A 19,009-nucleotide genomic window follows, 5' to 3' on the forward strand; every position below is an offset into this window, starting at 1 on the left:
GCTGTCAAGTCGGTGCAAGACAACTATTCAGCACATTTCATGGTGACCTGGTCTCAAATGAACAGACTGAAAACCAATTTCAGAATTTCTTTGTAGTGTTTCTTAGAAACCAGCCACTGTCCACTGCTTAGAAAATAGGGGGCTGTTCCCTCAAGTGGTCAAAACGGGCCTCTCACTAGAGCTCGCCACTTGTTTAGCCGGTGTAAGGCCAAACAATCCTGCAAATTTCCCGCAACCTCCCGAAGGGGTCAAAGCCCACGCCCCAGCAAAAGCACAGGCACTCCCCGCCCAGCGAAGATAGGCGCATGCGCCTACCCGTCCTCTGAAGCTACCACCACGTGGTGGCGCCACTTCCCCCCACGCCCGTTTCACCCATTCAGCCCGCTCTTTCGAATACCTTTGTCCAACTCCATAAGGGCAGAGTTGGCATCCAGTTCCTGTTCGCCATAGCCGGCATCTGCCAGGAAAGACTTAGTTGAGTTTGACGCCATGACCCGAATAGTTACTCGACTAGCCTAGTCAGAAAGATTGCAAACTCTACCCCAGAACCGCCATCTTCTCCCGCCGCCTTCTTGTTGGTTTTTCCTCCGCGCGCTGTCAAGCCCTGTTACGCATGCGCCCTGGTCACCCCGCGGTTCGCAGTCGCCTCTGCTGCCCTCTGCGCAGGCGCTCAAGGAGCTCTTGGACTCCAGGTTCCCGCGGCTGGGAGAAAAGGAGGCGGGGATCCGAAGGGGGAAATGACTCTGAGGCGCCCGGACGTCGCTCGGAAGCCAATCAGAGAGCGTGACGTCAGTTTGGCGCGGAGTTTGGCGGCCGGGGCTTACAGTGGCGGGAGTTGGAGGCGATAACGATTTGTGTTGTGAGAGGCGCAAGCTGCGATTTTTGCTGAACTTGGAGGCATTTCTACGACTTTTCTCTCAGCTGAGCCTTTTCCTCCGGCCCTGATGCTCTTCAATTCGGTGCTTCGCCAGCCCCAGCTTGGCGTCCTGAGAAATGGTGAGTAACGGTCCCAACCGCTGCTCGGGGCTGGCGGGATTCATCTACCCCGAAACACGCCACCTCCGACCAGGGCCGACTCCAATTCTGAACTCAGCTTCTGAGTTCTCCCATGGCAAGGGTAAATTAGTGTTAGCTGAGACTACTGAAGAAAGTTGTGCTTTCATCTCCTCGGAACACTTGTAATCGTAATCGGGCTTTTAAAATCGTAACGTAGGCATGGACGTCGAAATAACTGCCTTCCAAGGCCTCTTACAGCTTACATCTCCATTGCGCGTTAACGGGAAAATGCATGCATTTGTGTGTATATGTTTCTCTCAACAGTTATTTGAGATGGTCAAAACTCATACTCATTGATTTATTCATTCGTTTGTTGTAGAATCTTAGTGAGCCCAGCTATTTGCTATGGGTATATACCAGTGAATATGACCCACTGTTAAGGAACTCAGTCAAGCAGAGAAGACAGGATATCTGCTTCTAACAGGATCAAAATCTTTTTTTCCCCGTTTACTACATGGTCATAAACATTTAGAGTGAAAGATGCTTGTAACCACATCCGCCAGAGATGACCCCTGTTAATAGATTGAAGTATATTATTCCAGATGTTTTCGACGCTAGAGGTAATATCTATTATTTTCAGAAATGGGATCAAAATGTCCTGTTTTTTCACTTTAATGGTATAAGTTGAACGTATTCCCATGTTAATATGTAGAAATCTAACTTTCTTACGCTAAAACATTGGCAATAAGAGATTTGAGGCTAGGTTTGGGTGTCATCAACTTAAACTTTTTGGTAAGTTTCTGATAAGGAAGGTAAGTAGGCAGACTAACCTTGGACAGAAATAAAATCTCACTCATGTGAACATCGACTATAGCCAGAGGTTCTTTTTCCTCTTGAAACCATGTGGAAAAGGAACCTGAGAAGGGAATTTTTATGTTCAGGGATGAGTCTAGGAAAATGATATTGAGAAAGAGACTGAGAAGTAGTCCCTCAACTTCCTGCTAGCAATCTGAAACTTTATACCATTCTTATTTCTTTCCCTCATAGATAATCTTTGTAATTATACTCTAAATGCTCCTCTTTCTCTTCTGGGACTTTGTTTGACTTACTTCTCTGTCCTCTGTTTAAGAGTGACAGTATGCACAGTGCTACCTGGGTTTTATTATACCTCCACACCTTACTATATGTGTGTCCTGGGGGAGCTGTTCAGACTGTTTTGTGACAGATTTTCTCCTAATTCTCCATGTGTTTACCTTTCCCTTCCCTCTTTCCTGTTCACAAGTACTCATTCGTTGTTACACAATAGACACTGAAATTCATTCACTATTATATGTTACCCACTGAAATCTATAGAATCATCTCCTTTCCTCTTCAGTGTTGGTGTTCCCTCCTTGGCCCCTTTTCTTCTTCTTCCTACTCCTTTGGATGATCACAGCCATAACCAGGGCTTCTTCCACTTCTATGTACATACAACTTTCTATTTCTTATACGGTAAGTTCTCACTTAATGTCTAAATAGGCTCTTGGAAACTGTGACTTTAGGGAAAACAATGTATAACTAAACCAACTCTACCATAGGCTACTTGATATAAACAAGAATTAAGTTCCAGTGGCATATTTTGGTCATACAAACACCCCTGAACTTCTAAATAAAGACCCAAAACACTTTTAATATTAAATGTTGAAATAATTGTGTGCTATACATACATTTGAGAAAGATTAATAAAAACAAGTGAGATAATTATTTACCCAAGTTTGGCGTATCAGTGAGTGACCTCGGTCATAGTAGTGGTGGGCTAAATCAAGGAATAAATGTTTGCAAACTGAAAATTGGAGCACCTCCTACAACCACCCAGTTCAAAAACAGTCACAAATATGGCAGCTCACTGAGCCCTTTCATACCAAATCGTTTATTGTCATTCATTTGTATGATTATTGTAAAGTTTGCCATTTTTATTATATAATTATTTGTATTCATTCATTTTCTGACACACTTATTCCAGCTCAGGACTGTGGGTGCCCGGAGCCTATCCTGGCAGCTCATGGTACAAGGTGGAAACCAGCTCTAGACCGGATGCTATTTCATCACAGGAATCACTCACACACACCCATTGTCTATTGGGACCATGTAGACATGCCAGTGAATCTAACATACCCATCTTTGGCATGTGGGAGGAAACGAGAGTACCTGGAGAAAACCTCTGTGAACATGGGGAGAACATGTACAAACTCCACCCAGCCAGTGGCCTCAAACAGGAATTGATTTTTTTTCTCATGAACAGTATGAGGAAATGACATTGTACAAAATGATGTTATTGGAAGACTTCATGTACCTGAGATTCATTTCTGTAAAAGCTGTGTGGGTTGATTATCATGCAGACTGTCAATCCCACAAGCATCTCAAACTCAAATACCCAAAACTGAACTCAACTTCTCCCCCAAACCTGCTATATTACCAATTTTAGGGAGTGGCCTCATTATTTAAACCAGTTTTCCCAGCCAGAAACCTGAGTCAATTAAAGACTTCCTCATCTTCCTCATAGTTACACATTCAAAACATTTCGTTAAAATCTCTGTGATTATGCATCTTTACTGTATCCTGGATGTGTTCTATTTTTACCATTCCATTTCCCTAGGTTGGGCCCTAATGCCTTCTTGTCTGGATTGTAAGAAGTCTCCCAAATGGCCTCCTAGTTTGTCTGTCTTCACTTTATTCTCCACATTGCTGCTAATGATCCTTCTAAAATGGAAATCTGACGACTCTTCTGTGTATTTTCAAATTGATATCTAAAAGTTTTTATCACAAATTTAAACAAATGCAAAGAATATAATTTCTGACCATATTGGGAATATGGACATTTTAAAATAAAAATGCTATATCACTCTTTTAAGTGTATCTAATATAATGTAAATACTGTAGTGATTTGATAATCACGTCATCCATTTTTTAGAAACATACGAACAAACTCTTTAACTGCTAGAAATTCCATATAGCTGCTTTTTCCTCTTGAATTTATTTCCATTTCATTTCTCCCACAGTAATTTAATTTTATGCTTGAAAAGCTCTTTTACTGATCACTCTTGTCATACCCCTCTGTGTCAAAAGATAATTTAAATTGCTGTTTTCTGTCATAAGCCTCTGAGTGTTAAAACTTCTTTATGGATTGAATTTTCAATTCAATTATTAGTACTATATGATTGTTTAAAACAATATAGATTACCAATTTTGGTAATTATTAACCAAAAGTAAAATTTTGTTGGAAGTACATCTTTTAAAGAGATGAATTTGGGTGTTTATGATTCCTTTATTGAAGGAATTATTTATCTGTTAAGGTTCCAAAAGTTTATTTGTTTTTATTTAAAAATATTTGATACCCAAAAGTTTTTATTCTTTGGATCAATGCAAGGTTTAAGATTGGGGCACGGGAATGCCTTTCTTTTATAAAGTGGAAGAAAGGAAGTAATGAAGGGAAAGGAAAAAAGTGATACCTCAACCTTCTCAGAGACATCAGGTTTTTCAGACAGGTGAGTTTTAGAAATGCATATATAGTATCCAATTGCTTATAAATGGAGATAACATTTTGAGAAATGCATCATTAGGTGATTTTATCATTGTGCAAACATCACAGAGTATACTTAAAGCTAGATAGTGTAACCTACTACACACCTAAGCTGTGTATTTTTCCTAGGCTATAAACCTGTACAGCATATTACTGTGTTGAATACTGTAGGCAACTGTAACACAATGGTAAGTGTTTGTGTATCTAAACACAGAAAAGGTTCAGTAAAAATAGGATATAAAAGATAAAAAATGGTACACCTGTGGAGGGTGCTTACTATGAATGGGAGCTTGCAGGACTCGGGGTTATTGTGAGTGAATCGATGAGTGAGTGGTCAGTCAGTGTGAAGACCTGGGACATACTACTGTAAACATTATAAACACTCTATACTTAGGCTGCATTAAATTGATTAAAAAATACTTTCTTGAATAATAAATTAACCTTAGGCTTAGCTTACTGTAAATTTTAAACTTACAAACATCTTAAATTTTTTAACTTCTTGACCCTTGTGGTAACAGCATGAAGCACAGACACATTGTGTAATTGTGCAAAATATTTTATTTCTTCATATTCTTATTCTATAAGTTTTTTTATTTTAAATTTTTTTCTTTTTTCTTCTTAACTTTTCGAACCTTTTGTTAAAAACTAAGACACAATAGGAATTTTTAGACTTCATTATAATCTCATAAGACTACCATTGTGTATGCGGTTTGTCTTTGGCCAAAATGCCATTACATGACATATGACTGTATATCGTAGTTGAGTACAATGCTACCTCCTTATCCTTGAAGGATATGTTCCAAGACCCAACCCTATGTATGCTGTGTTTTTTACTATACAGACACATACCTATGATTAAATTTAATTAGGTACAGTAAGAGATTAACAATAACTAATAATAACAGAACAATTATAACGATATTCTATAATAAAAGTTATGTGAAGGTGGCCTCTCGGAATATATCATTGTACTATACTTGCTCTTCTCGTGATGATGTGAGATGATATAATACCTACAACATGATGAGATGAAGTGAGATGAATGACGTAGGCAGGCACTGTGATATAACATTAGGCTACTACTGACCTTCCAACTATGTAACAGACAAAGCAGCGAAGTGACTAAAGAGCAGGTAACATATATGGCACGGATACTCTGGACACAGATGATTCATAACCCTGGACAGGTCAGAGTAGGACAGTGTGAAATTTTCTTGCTACTCAAAATGGCACACAATTTAAAACTTATGAATTGTTTATTTCCGGAATTTTCAATGCAATAGTTTCAGACTATCGTTGACCATAGGCAACTGAAACCACAAAAAGCAAAACCACAGATGGGGATGACTACTGTATCTGGAAATTTAGTCTCTGAAAACTCTCATGTTCTTGTATACTACTTGGAATATGTGCATGGAACTCTAGGGGCTTAAGTTGTACAATGAGGAAATAATAGCTTTTTCCAAATGTGTTGTGGAGGTAAGCATTACAGTTTCATGTTCATAACACAATAAGGATCCAAAAGTAGCTTAGGGTGGTTCATCAGTGAAGTGTGTATTGCAGGGATTGCATAAGTAGAGGAGTAGGCAAGGACCAATCACTCACCATTCATTGGTGTTTGGATGTTAATTGTAGGCAGAGACGCAGAGTTAAAGTCATTGTTTAATTGTAAAAAATTGCAGGTTTTTTGGAGTGTATCATCTTCATTTCAACCAAGTTGTTCAAAAGTCCCTTTTGAGTTTGCATTTTGCAGTTGATTTTTTTTAAATTTCAAAACATGTATATTTACATAACCTTTGAACAGAGGCTTTTGTTGTTTCTACACACTTATTCTGTAGGTTAATACTTGTGAACTCAACGTAACTATTGCATTCTTTTTTTTTTTTTTTTTTTTTGGAGACGGAGTGTTGCTCTGTCGCCCAGGCTGGAGTGCAGTGGCGCAGTCTCGACTCACTGCAAACTCTGCCTCCCGGGTTCACGCCATTCTCCTGCCTCAGCCTCCTGAGTAACTGGGACTACAGGCGCCTGCCACCATGCCTGGCTAATTTTTTTTGTTTTGTTTTTGTTTTTGTTTTTATTTTTAGTAGAGACGGGGTTTCACGGATTAGCCAGGATGGTCTTGATCTCCTGACCTCGTGATCCTCCCGCCTCGGCCTCCCAAAGTGCTGGGATTACAGGCATGAGCCAACGCGCCCAGCCTATTGCATTCTTTTAGTGGTCTTTAACAGCTCCTTTACAATGATATCTGATGTTGAAATTATGACATGATGGCCCCAGAACTAATTATTAAATTTGGATTAAATTTTTTGGTGCCCTTCTATTGATTCCTTCAGGTTATGTCTATGAACATCCAAATGTAGATTTGTCTGAGGTTATGTCAAGCTAGGATGTATTCTCCACATAGTACTTTTGATGAAAAGTGAGAATTCAGAGTACCCTAAAATGTGAGTTTGTTATGCTTTCAATAGATTGTAAACTCAGTGATTCCTCCAATGCTTATTGAACATTTGTTTTTCAGTAATTACTTGTTGAATGAATGTTTCTTTTATATGTTTAAAATGTCTTGACCACAAATCAGTATGATAAAAACAAATCTCTGAAGATATCTTACTATGTAGGACCATAGTGCACGTTAGATCTCTGACCCAAGCAGAATAAACTTTTCTTCCACCCTGAGTTTCCTGTTCTCTATTCTAAATTCAGTGAAAATTTACCCATCTTTCAAGACCTCCTGTAAAGACTGCCTGACCCACTGCCACTAGCCAGGGCTAACTAAATGTTTACTAGGGGTAGGTACATAACGCTTCACTTTACAATTTCTCTAATATCATTTAAGATACTATAAGCGTTGCTATTAACATTTTAGATTCCTACAATTTCAGCAGTAAAGGAAAAAGAAAGTAAATTTGGTGAATATGTTACTGGCTATAGTAGTTGCATTGATATATATTATTTTCTTTGGCTCTTTGACCACTGGATTTTGTATGATGTTCCAGCATAAGAATTTAATAGAAAGGGTAACAGTTTTAATGGAATGCTTTTGTGGTTGTCTCTTTGGTAGGAGAAGGAGGAAGATCTTTCTTAATATGCAAAGGCCTCTTATTTCTTCTAATCTCAATGTGCTAGTGAGAGTCTTCATTTTAGATAGTAAGCCCAAAGCTATACCTCCCCAGAAGTTGGAAGTGCTTTTTCATTTTTTCCTTAGGACTCTTTTAAGGAAATACCAGAAACAGTGTCTTCCATAGATATTAATAGTAAGTGGATCTATGTTAATATCTAAAGTTTCTTAAGAACAAATATTTACCTCTGGATTTGTTAAAAATGCTGAAATGTGATGCTCTATTGGAATTCTATAAGGAATTGTCTTGTTTTAGGATGGTCTTCACAATACCCTCTACAATCCCTTCTGACTGGTTATCAATGCAGTGGTAATGATGAACACACTTCTTATGGAGAAACAGGAGTCCCGGTTCCTCCTTTTGGATGTACCTTCTCTTCTGGTAAGAGAATTACTCTCTAGGCAAGGCTTGGACAGAAATGATCTATTTCACATTTACAGGGCAAATATACTTCAAAAAGTAAACTAGGTAGATGTTAGAGTTTTTGTAAAAACTGTTGTCTTTTGATTTATAAAATAGACTTTTCTTAATCTCTATGCATCATTAGCATAACTATATTTCTTCTAAAGCATAGGATTATTATAGCACCATTTTTAAAAAACCAATATAAGGAAATGGTTGCAAAGGTTCAGCTACAATGAAAACTGTTTTACCCAGTAGATACATACCCTTTGATCTGGTTGAATGTATCTTTCTGTGACTCACTGGGGAATATATGAACAGAAATAGAAGTACTTTGGCCAAGCTCAGTAGCTCACGCCTGAAATCCCAGCACTTTAGGAGGCCAAGGCGGGTCTGGGTGCAGTGGCTCACACTTGTAATCCCAGAACTTTGGGAGGCCAAGGCGGGTAGATCACTTGAGGTCAGGAGTTCGAGGCCAGCCTGGCCAACATGGTAAAACCCCATCTCTACTAAAATTGCAAAAAATTAGCTGGGCGTAGTGGCGCATGCCTGTAATCTCAGCTACCTGGGAGGCTGAGACAAGAGAATCGCTTGAACCTGAGAGGCAGAGGTTGCTGTGAGCCAAGATTGTGCCATTGCACTCCAGCCTGGGTGACAGAGTGAGACTTCATCTCCAAAAAAAGAAAAAAGAAAGAAATGGAAGTACTTGTCTCCACCCATAATAGTTTTGAGAGGAGAGAAAAAGTTGTGAAAAGGAAATTTAAAACTAATAGACTCCTTACAGAAATTAGCCGAGCGTGGTGGTGCACGCCTGTAGTCCCGGCTACTGGGGAGGCTGAGGCAAGAGAATCACTTGAACCTGGGAGTCGGAGGTTGCAGTGAGCCAAGATCACGCCACTGCATTCCAGCCTAGGTGACAGAGGGAGACTGCGTCTCAAAAACAAATAAAAACTAATAGACTATTACGTAGCAATGATTGTGGTAAAAATACGTAAATAAAAATATGATTAAAAAAAAAAACAAAACTAATAGACTCAGCCTGCTGGCGGCCTACATCATCATATGCTTTTGTTTGCCATTGGCCAGTACCACTCCTGTTTTGTTTAAGTACAACCCTCGATTTAGCCCTTCTCTAAATAAGAGATTATGTGAAGAAAATTTTGGTGGTTTTGAGGAAGCTTAAAAAGTTTTGTGGCTGGGCGCAGTGGCTTATGCCTGTAATCCCAGCACTTTGGCAGGCTGAGGCAGGTGGATCACTTGAGGTTAGGTATTCAAAACCAGCCTGACTAACCTGGTGAAACCCCATCTCTGGTAAAAATACAAAATTAGCTGGTTGTGGTGGTGCATGCCTGTAATCCCAGCTACTTGGGAGGCTGAGGCAGGAGAATCACTTGCACCCAGGAGGTGGAGGTTGCAGTGAGCCAAATCGTGCCATTGCAGTCCAGCCTGGGCGACAGAGCCAGACTCCGTCTAAAAAAAAAAAAAAAATTTTGTGTTACTCTTCATATATTTTATTCTTTATTTCTGCTTTAGCTCCCAATATGGAACATGTACTAGCAGTTGCCAATGAAGAAGGCTTTGTTCGATTGTATAACACTGAATCACAAACTTTCAGAAAGAAGTGCTTCAAAGGTAAGTCTAGGTCTACAATTTTTGTTTTAACATTTAAAAAACTTTACAGATCCTCAAGTGTATTATTATTTGAACACATTCTGTTTTAGTCTGTCTTGTGTTGCTACAAAGGAATAACTGAGACTGGGTAGTTTATAAAGAAAAAAGGTTTATTTGGTGCATGATTCTGCTGGCTAGAAGATTAGACATCTGGTGAAGGCCTCAGTCTGCCCCAACTCATGGCAGAAAGCAGAGAGGAGCCCATGAATACAGAGGTTACATGGCAAGAGAAAGGGGTAGTACCAAGCTCTTTTTTAAACAATCAGCTCTCCAGGGAACTAATAGAGTAAGAAGTCACTCATCTGTTCACCTCTTAGGGAGGGCATTAATCTGTTCATGAAGGATACACCCCCATGACCCAAATGCCTTCCATTAAGTCCCACCTCCAACTTTCAGGATTAAATTGTAACATGAGATTTGGGAAGGGACAAACATCTGAAGTATATATAACACATTCCCGATTATGTTAACTTCTGATTAAGTCTTTTTAGGGACCAGGTTAGATGTGAATGGTGGACTACCTATCTGTCAATAACTGTTAACTATGACAATGCCTTTACTTAAAGTTAAGAAAAATACATTTTAGGATTAAAAACAATTCCTTCAAAAAGTTGAATCTTTAACACTTAATGTGGTTAGAGAAGTGTTGCTTTAAAATATTTATATTGATCGAACATTTTTCAGGTATAAAGCAAAGTTCTTCTAACCTTAAGAAGCTGATAATTTGGAACCTATAAGTCAAGTGTTGAAATAAATAAAACAAAGGCTATGAATTATACAGAAGTAGAAAGAAAACACACTGGTGTCAAAGAGAAAACTCTCATGTAGTAAAGAAGGCTAGGAAAATTTTGGGAGGCCAAGGCGGGCGGATCACGAGGTCAGGAGATCGAGACCATCCTGGCTAACGTGGTGAAACCCCGTCTCTACTAAAAAATACAAAAAAAAACAAACAAACAAACAAAAAAAAAACGAGCCGGGCGAGGTGGCGGTGCCTGTAGTCCCAGCTACTCGGGAGGCTGAGGCCGGAGAATGGCGTGAACCCGGGAGGCGGAGCTTGCAGTGAGCTGAGATCGGGCCACTGCACTCCAGCCTGGGTGACAGAGCGAGACTCCGTCTCAAAAAAAAAAAAAAGAAGGCTAGGAAAATTTATGAAGAATGGGGCATTTGAGTTGGACTATGGTATTTAGACCGGTGGAAATGGAAGGGGGTACTCCAGGTGAAGGGAAAAGCATTAGCAAAGGTCTAGAGATGGAAAAGCATAGGATATAATAAAATAGGAAGTGACCAATTTGGTTGGAATAAGATATCGAAAACAGTGAGAGATGAGGCTTGCAACCAAGATAAAGACTAAAGAATGCAAAATGTTGAATGTCAAACTAAAGTATTTTACATTCCATTCAGAGAGCATCATGAAGTTCTTTTTATTTTTGTTTTTTGTTTGTTTGTTTGTTTGTTTTTGGTAGAGATGGGGTTTTACCATGTTAGCCAGGCTGGTTAACTCCTGGCCTCAAGTGATCTGCCTGCCTCGGCCTCCCAAAGTGCTGGGATTACAGGTGTGAGCCACTGTGCCCAGCCAGTATCATGAAGATTTTTGAACTGGAATATGTTTCAGAAAGATTCCATTTTAGAGAATATATAACTAGTGAACTCATGGAAAGGAATTTGACATCAGATGTTAGTTCTCATGTGGTAATTAAGGGAATGTGTAATTTCTATGAGTCCACAAATTATCTTTGCTCATGCCAAAGGGTGCTGACTACTGATTTTTTATGTGTGCATCTTTGTTTTTATTATTTTAAGTTCCAGAGTACATGTGCAGGACATGCAGGTTTGTTACGTAGGTAAATGTGTGCCGTGGTGGTTTGCTACACATATCAACCCATCACCTAGGTATTAAGCCCAGCATGCATTAGCTTTTTTTTTTTTTTGAGACAGAGTCTTGCTCTGTCACCCAGGCTGGAGTGCAGTGGTGCAATCTCGGCTCACTGCAAGCTCCGCCTCCCGGGTTCATGCCATTCTCCTGCCTCAGCCTCCCGAGTAGCTGGGACTACAGGTGCCTGCCACCACGCCCGGCTAATTTTTTGTATTTTTATTAGAGACGGGGTTTCACTGAGCTAGCCAGGATGGTCTCGATCTCCTGACCTCGTGATCCGCCCGCCTCGGACTCCCAAAGTGCTGGGATTACAGTCGTGAGCTACCGCACCCGGCTGCATTAGCTATTTTTCCTGATGTTCTCCCTCTCCGTGCTCCCCCTCAACAATCCCCAGTGTGTGTTGTTCCCCTCCCTGTGTCCATGTGTGCTCGTTGTCCATGTGTGCTCGTTGTTCAGCTCCCACTTATGAGTGAGAACATACAGTGTTTCGTTTTCTGTTCATGCATTAGTTTGCTGAGGATAATAACTTCCAGCTCCATCCATGTCCCTGCAAAAGACATGATATCATTCCTTTTTATGGCTGCATTGCATTCTATGGTGTATATGTACCAAATTTTCTTTATCTAGTCTATCATTGATGGGCATTTGGGTTGATTCCATGTCTTTGCTATTGTGAATAGTGCTGCAGTGAACATATGCATGCATGTATCTTTATAATAAATGATTTATATTCTTTTGGGTATATACCCAGTAATGGGTTTGCTGGGTCAAATGGTATTTCTGGTTCTAGGTCTTTTGAGGAAGCGCCACACTGTCTTCCACAATGGTTGAATTAATTTATATTCCCACCAACAGTGTAAAACTATTCCTGTCTCTCTGCAGCCTTGCCAGCATCTGTTGTTTCTTGACTTTTTAAATAATTGCCATTCTGACTGGCGTGAGATGATATCTCACTGTGGTTTTGATTTGTATTTCTCTTAATGATCGACTACTGATCTTTTTACTACTACAGCTTTCCAGGCATTTAAACTTCTATTAATATGGCTACCACAGAATACAATTTAGACATTTCACATTTACCATTTTCTTTGTTTAGAATGGATGGCTCACTGGAATGCCGTCTTTGACCTGGCCTGGGTTCCTGGTGAACTTAAACTTGTAAGTGACTTTATTTCATTAGGATCTGGGTAAATACTGATAAGGGATTGCTTTGTTAAATTGTGCTTACCTTATTTTTGAAAGGTTACAGCAGCAGGTGATCAAACAGCCAAATTTTGGGATGTGAAAGCTGGTGAGCTGATTGGAACGTGCAAAGGTCATCAATGCAGCCTCAAGTCAGTTGCCTTTTCTAAGTTTGAGAAAGGTAGGTTTGTGCTTATCCTCTTTCATCTCCTTAACCTTCTTTACAGTGGGGAGGTAAGAACCTGTAATTGTTTCTACCCTTTCCCCTATCAAAGTTACTACTTTACCTACCTAGATGATTAAGATTCTTTTTTTGGAGACAGTTTCATTCTGTTGCCCAGGCTGAAGGGCAGTGGCACCATCTCGGCTCACTGCTACCTCCGCTGCCTCCCAGGTTCAAGTGATTCTCCTGCATCAGCCTCTGGAGTAACTGGGACTCTAGGCGCACAGCACCATGCCCAGCTAATTTTTTTGTATTTTTAGTAGAGATGGGGTTTCACCATGTTGGCCAGGCTGATCTAGAACTCCTGAGCTCGGGCAATCCCCCTGCCTCAGCTTCCCAGAGTGCTAGGATTACAGGTGTGAGCCACTGCACTCAGCCAGGTGATTAAGATTCTAATATGACTGAAAACCTTAATAAAATTAAATTGGTTTTAGGCCCACTCTTCTGGACATTATCTCTAGCTTGTCTCTGAAAGTCAAGAGTCTTTGGTAAATTTTTATATAGTCATGCACATAAGGTGAAGATTTATAAACAGCTACGATACCATTGTTTAACTTTGATTGTTCATTGAAGTTAAAACCTTGTACTGGGCACTCATTAACTCTACTTGTAAAATCTAAATGAGCTATAAGGCTGATAAACTGAACATGATTTTCTACCTAACAATTTATCATGTATTTGGTTTAAATGGCCCGTTTTTTGTTTTGTGTTTGTTTGTTTGTTTTTTGAGATGGAGTCTCGCTCTTTCACCCAGGCTGGAGTGCAGAGGCTCGATCTTGGCTCACTGCAGCCTCCACCCCTCAGGTTCAAGCCAGCCTCCAGCCCCCGGGTTCAAGCAGTCATCTGCCTCAGCCTCCCAAGTACCTGGGATTACAGGAGCCCGCCACCACAGCCAGCTAATTTTTGTCTTTTAGTAGAGCCGGGGTTTCACCATCTTGGCGAGGCTGGTCTTAAACTCCTGACCTCATGATCCACCTGCCTCAGCCTCCTGAAGTGCTGGGATTACAAGCGTGAGCCACTGCACCCGGCCAAACGGTCCAATTTTCTATTATGTTTTCAACTATTACTAAAAATTGATTTTCCTATGTTTATTTTATTGTTATAATGGACAAGGAAGATTTAAGAGTGATATAACAGCGCAGTACTATGGCAGCTAGGGAAAAATGTATCAGTGGTGTCTGAATAAGCTCTTCATTTCTGTTTTTTGTTTTGTTTTGTTTTCTCCTTCCATTTGTTTCTCAGTAAATAAATTTTTTTTAATGGACCAACAAACATTTATCTCAAAGGAGTCTCTGAAGTAATCTGACTTTAATCTCTGAATAATAGTGACAGACATTACAATCTCCTTTATCACTTAAAAAAAATACTCTATTTTAAAAATCAAATGTTTTCATTTATTCACTTGAGCCATTTAGGAGGTTAAGCTGGTTTGGACTGGTTGGTTGTTTTTTGAGACAAAGTCTCCCTCTGTTGCCCAGGCTGGAATGCAGTGGCATGATGTCGGTTCACTGCAACCTCCTCCTCCCAGGTTCAAGCAATTCTCATGCCTCAGCCTCCTGAGTAACTGGGATTACAGGCGTGCACCACCACACCCAGCTAATTTTTGTATTTTTAGTAGAGACAGGGTTTTGTCATGTCAACCAGGTTGGTCTCGAACTCCTAACCTCAAGTGATCTGCCCGTCTTGGCTTCCCAAAGTGCTGAGATTACAGGCATGAGCCACCATGCCCAGCCTGGCTTGGACTTTTAAGAAAGTCGGTTTTAATCTACTGTGGTTGCAGTTGAAACTGGAACATTTAAAGAGAACTATGGCATGATTTTTCTTATTTCTGCATAACTTTATTAACATATTTAAGTAGTTAGGTATGCTTGTGTTCTAGTTTTCTACACTCCTGTGTCAGAGTTCACTCTGAGTTTGTAAAAATAATGTTAAAATAATGAAAATTTACCTAACTACAGAATAATGGAAAACATCATATTTTTTGGTCCTTTTGCTTAATTTTTACAACTCTGCATGTGAACCAGCTTATGACAATGAGCTGTAGAAGAAAAGGCACTGAGTTAGAGATTGGGGCAGGTGGCTTTTTTCATGGCTTTCAGTAGTCCATAGGTGCTCTAGTGTAAATTAATCTGATCAGATACTACTCCCAAGCCCTGTGGTTTGTTTTGGTAAAACAGAACAGATAATAGCTCTATTCACTCCATCAGCCATAAGCCCTCTTACAGGACAAACCTTTGCAACTAAACATGGAAGCCCTTTGTTTTATTCTGGACTCTTGGGCAAAGTGATTTTTACCTCCTTGGGCCTTCATTTTCTAATTTTGTGAGATAAATACCTATTCTATTTAGGTCACAAAAATATTGTAGACATAAAAGTGAGGTGAAATATGAATGCTTTTTTTTTTTAATCTGAGCTCATTATGGTGGCTCATTCCTATAATCCCAGCAACTTGGGAGGCTGAGAAGGATGGCTTGAGGCAGGAGTTCAAGACCAACCTGGATAACATAGTGAGACCCTATATCTAAGAAAATAAAAAATTAGCTTGGTACAGTGGTATGCACCCGTAGTCCGAGCTACTTGGGACACTGAGGTGGGAGGATCGCTTGAGACCAGGAGTTTGTGGCTGTAGTGAGCTATGATTGTGCCATTGTACTCTAGCCTGGGCAATAGAGTGAGACCCAGTCTCAAAATAAATTAAATCAATTGATCTGTCTATAATCAATCAGGGGACCATATAAATACTTAGTGTTTTGTGGGGGTTTTTGTAGGTAGCATGGTAGAAAAGATCATTGGTCCAGTTCTTCCCACCCTACCTGGGTAGGATACAAATAATCCTAACTGGACATAGTCATACTAACGGAATTTGCCTTCCCTAAGTATCTACCAACTAAAAGCAAAGAAAATGGACTCAGATACGTGCTTTGTGTGGCAAAAGGGCAAGTATTAGAACTTTAGTGGAAAATTAAAATTGATTATAAATTTATTTCTATTTCCTCTCCTACAAACTTACCTATATTTGAACCTTCTTTCTCATCATTCTCAAGTTTTAATTAAATGAGAATCTCTTGGAAGTGGGCCAGGCATTTATTTTTTTAAAGTTCCTCAAGGAATTCCAATGTGTAGCTAAAATTGAGAAACATTCTTGATTCTTCCCAAGACCTTCCCCCATTGCATGTATCCCCACTACCCTGTATCTTCAAGTTCTCCCTCTCTATTGGCTGATTCTCCTTAGGAAAGACTCAAGAATGCCTGTGACCTATTTTCCCAAATATCTTAACCCTGTGTTCTCTTTTAGTTACTGTTACATATTTTCCATCTCCTTTAATTTGGTTTAATCTATTTTCCACATCTAGCCCTCTTCCTGAAATCACTCTTGCTAAGGTTATTATCTAATTATCAGAAAGCGTGAAACTTTCCAGGTCTTTTCTTCTGCTTGTATAATATGCTACGCTTTTAGTGTTTATAATATGTTACACTTTTAGTGTTTATAAAATTCCAGTAAAAGTATTTGCTTAGAATCTGTGATATCCCACTCCCTCTGGTACTCCTTCTGCTTTCTCTTTATTCTTTCATAGTTGCTTTTACCTAGCTTGAAGTGTTAGCAAGGCCCAGGATTTGGTGTTTAGCCTTTTTTTGCTTTCAATCTATACCTTATTGGACAGTTTCATCTGTACCAGTTTTGTTTGTTTTTCATTCTGCTTGTGTTGACCCGGATCTATAATCCTAGCCTTAACCTTTCTGCAGGTACTTCAAATTCAACATAGCAAAAACTGAACCCACAATTTCCTTCCTGAACTCATGATTTCTCCCTGGCAATGCCATCTTTTTCCTCTCCTCTGGTATCACTTCCTTGAATAACTTCATTTAACATTTCTTATAGTGCGAGTCTGATGGTAATAATTTACCTTTGTTTTTCTTTATCTGAAAATGTCCTTATTTCATCGTCATTCTTGAAGGACATTTTTGTTGGATATGAAATTCTGGGTCAACAGCTTTTTTTCCTTTCATTGCCTGAAGATGTTCCACTATCATCTCTGCTTTCATTGAAAACTCTGTGGTTGTTAAAATCATTTCCCTGTATATAATATGCTGTTTTTCCTGACTAATTTCAGGATTTTCTGTCTTTGGTTTCTAGCAGTTTGACTGTGGTATGTCTAGTCATGGTTCCCTTCACAGTTTTCCCATTTGAAGCTTGCTGAGCCTTTTGTATTTGTAAATTCCTTTTTACTGAATAGGGAATTTTTCTATCATTTCTTGAAATATTTTTTCTGGGCCAGGCATGGTGACTCAGGCCTGTAATCCAAGCACTTTGAGAGGCTGAGGCAGGCAGATCACCTGAGGTCAGGAGTTCAAGACCAGCCAGGCCAACACGATGAAACCCCATCTTTAATAAAAGTACAAAAATTAGTTGGGCGTTGTGGTGGGCACCTGTAATTCCAGCTACTCAGGAGGTTGAGGCAGGAGAATTGCTTGAACCTGGGAGGTGGAGGTTGCAGTTAGCTGACATCGTGAGTGTGCACTCCACATTCCAGCCTGGGCAACAGAGCGAGACTCTGACTCAAAAAAAAAAAAAAAGAAAGAAATATTTTTTCTGCCTAATTTATTCATATTTTCTCTCCTCCCTGCTTCTTCTGGTACCCTAATTACTCATATGTATATATATATTTTCAATTACTCATATATTTGACTTTTCTAAATTATCCCATGCGTCCTTGAGGTTTTCTTTTCTTTTTTTTTTTTTTTTTTTTTTTTTTGAGACGGAGTCTCGCTCTGTCGCCCAGGCTGGAGTGCAGTGGCACGATCTCGGCTCACTGCAAGCTCCGCCTCCTGGGTTTACGCCATTCTCCTGCCTCAGCCTCCTGAGTAGCTGGGACTACAGGCGCCCGCCACCGCGCCCGGCTAATTTTTTGTATTTTTAGTAGAGACGGGGTTTCACCGTGGTCTCGATCTCCTGACCTTGTGATCCGCCCGCCTCGGCCTCCCAAAGTGCTGGGATTACAGGCGTGAGCCACCGCGCCCGGCTAGGTTTTCTTTTTTTTCAGTTATCCTAAATTTAAGATAAACTGAAAAAGCCATAACATCCATCCATTTAAAGTGCACGTTTTAGTGGTTTTTAGTTTATTCACTGAGTTGTGCAGCTATCACCACAATCTAAATGTAGAATCTTTTCATCAACCCAAAAAGAAACTTGAACATATTAGCAGTACTTTCACTCATTCCTTCCAACCCTATACAACCACTATAGTAATTTCGGTCTCTATAGATTTGCCCTTTATACACATGCATACAAATGGAATGATACAATATGTGATCTTCTGTGACGAGCTTCTTTAATTTAACATAATGTTCAGTTCTGTTTTTCTCTCTCTTCTTCAAATTGAATGATTTCCATTAATTTGTCCTAAAGTTCACTTTCTCAATTTTCTCCAGTCTGTTCTTAGGTCTATCAAGTGAATGTTTTCATTTCAGATACTGGTTTTCAGTTCTAAAATTTTCTTATTTTTTTTTTAAAGACAGGGTCTTGCTCTGTTGCCCAGGTTAGAGGGCGGTAGCATGATCATAGGTGCATGCCACCATGCCTGGCTAATTTCTTTTTGTATTTTTTGTAGAGATAGAGTTTCACCCATGGTTGGTCTTGAACTTCTGGGTCCAAGGGATCTGCCAACCCAGCCTCCCAAAATGCTGGGTTTACAGGCATGAGCCACGGTGCCTGACCTTCATTTGTTTGTTTCCTGCTGAGATTTATCATCTTTTTATTGATTGCAAATGTATATATTTTTTTCTTCCTTTTTTTTTTTTGTTATTGTTGTTGTTGTTTGAGACAGGGTCTTACTCTGTCACCCAGTTTGGAGTACAGTGGTGAAATCTGCTCACTGCAACCTCTGCCTCCCAGGCTCAAGTGATCCTCCCACCTCAGCCTCCCAAGTAGCTGAGGCTATAGGTGCATACCACCACACCCAGCTAATTTTTGTATTTTTTGTAGA

At 39.8% G+C, this 19,009-nt stretch overlaps 2 protein-coding genes across 7 annotated transcripts in view; one reads left to right on the forward strand and one right to left on the reverse strand.

Annotated features, from left to right (window-relative positions):
- LOC105493560 (integrator complex subunit 7) overlaps positions 1-633 on the reverse strand; it is a 94,056-nt gene extending 93,423 nt beyond the window's left edge. For 2 of the 3 annotated variants that reach the window (XR_011613933.1, XM_011761294.2), the window contains exon 1: positions 398-591. Coding sequence is in view for 2 of the 3 variants with exons in the window: in XM_011761294.2 (XP_011759596.1) it covers positions 398-491 (94 nt within the window). In the remaining variant the exon portion in view is untranslated. Of the gene's footprint in view, positions 1-397 lie in introns of all 3 variants that reach the window. The other variant, XM_011761295.2, reaches the window with a different exon arrangement.
- Positions 634-799: 166 nt separating this feature from the next.
- LOC105493561 (denticleless E3 ubiquitin protein ligase homolog) overlaps positions 800-19,009 on the forward strand; it is a 67,784-nt gene continuing 49,574 nt past the window's right edge. Inside the window, exons 1-6 of one of the 4 annotated variants that reach the window (XM_024796500.2) lie at positions 1,373-1,616; positions 7,761-7,809; positions 7,930-8,055; positions 9,610-9,708; positions 12,717-12,778; positions 12,863-12,983. In XM_024796500.2, coding sequence (XP_024652268.1) covers positions 1,599-1,616; positions 7,761-7,809; positions 7,930-8,055; positions 9,610-9,708; positions 12,717-12,778; positions 12,863-12,983 — 475 coding nt within the window. In that variant the 5' untranslated portion in view covers positions 1,373-1,598. Of the gene's footprint in view, positions 997-1,021; positions 1,118-1,372; positions 1,617-7,760; positions 7,810-7,929; positions 8,056-9,609; positions 9,709-12,716; positions 12,779-12,862; positions 12,984-19,009 lie in introns of those variants that run through there. The other 3 variants (XM_011761298.3, XM_011761299.3, XM_011761297.3) reach the window with 3 other exon arrangements.

The sequence above is a fragment of the Macaca nemestrina genome, chromosome 1, assembly GCF_043159975.1.
Source record: "Macaca nemestrina isolate mMacNem1 chromosome 1, mMacNem.hap1, whole genome shotgun sequence".
NCBI lineage: Eukaryota > Metazoa > Chordata > Mammalia > Primates > Cercopithecidae > Macaca > Macaca nemestrina.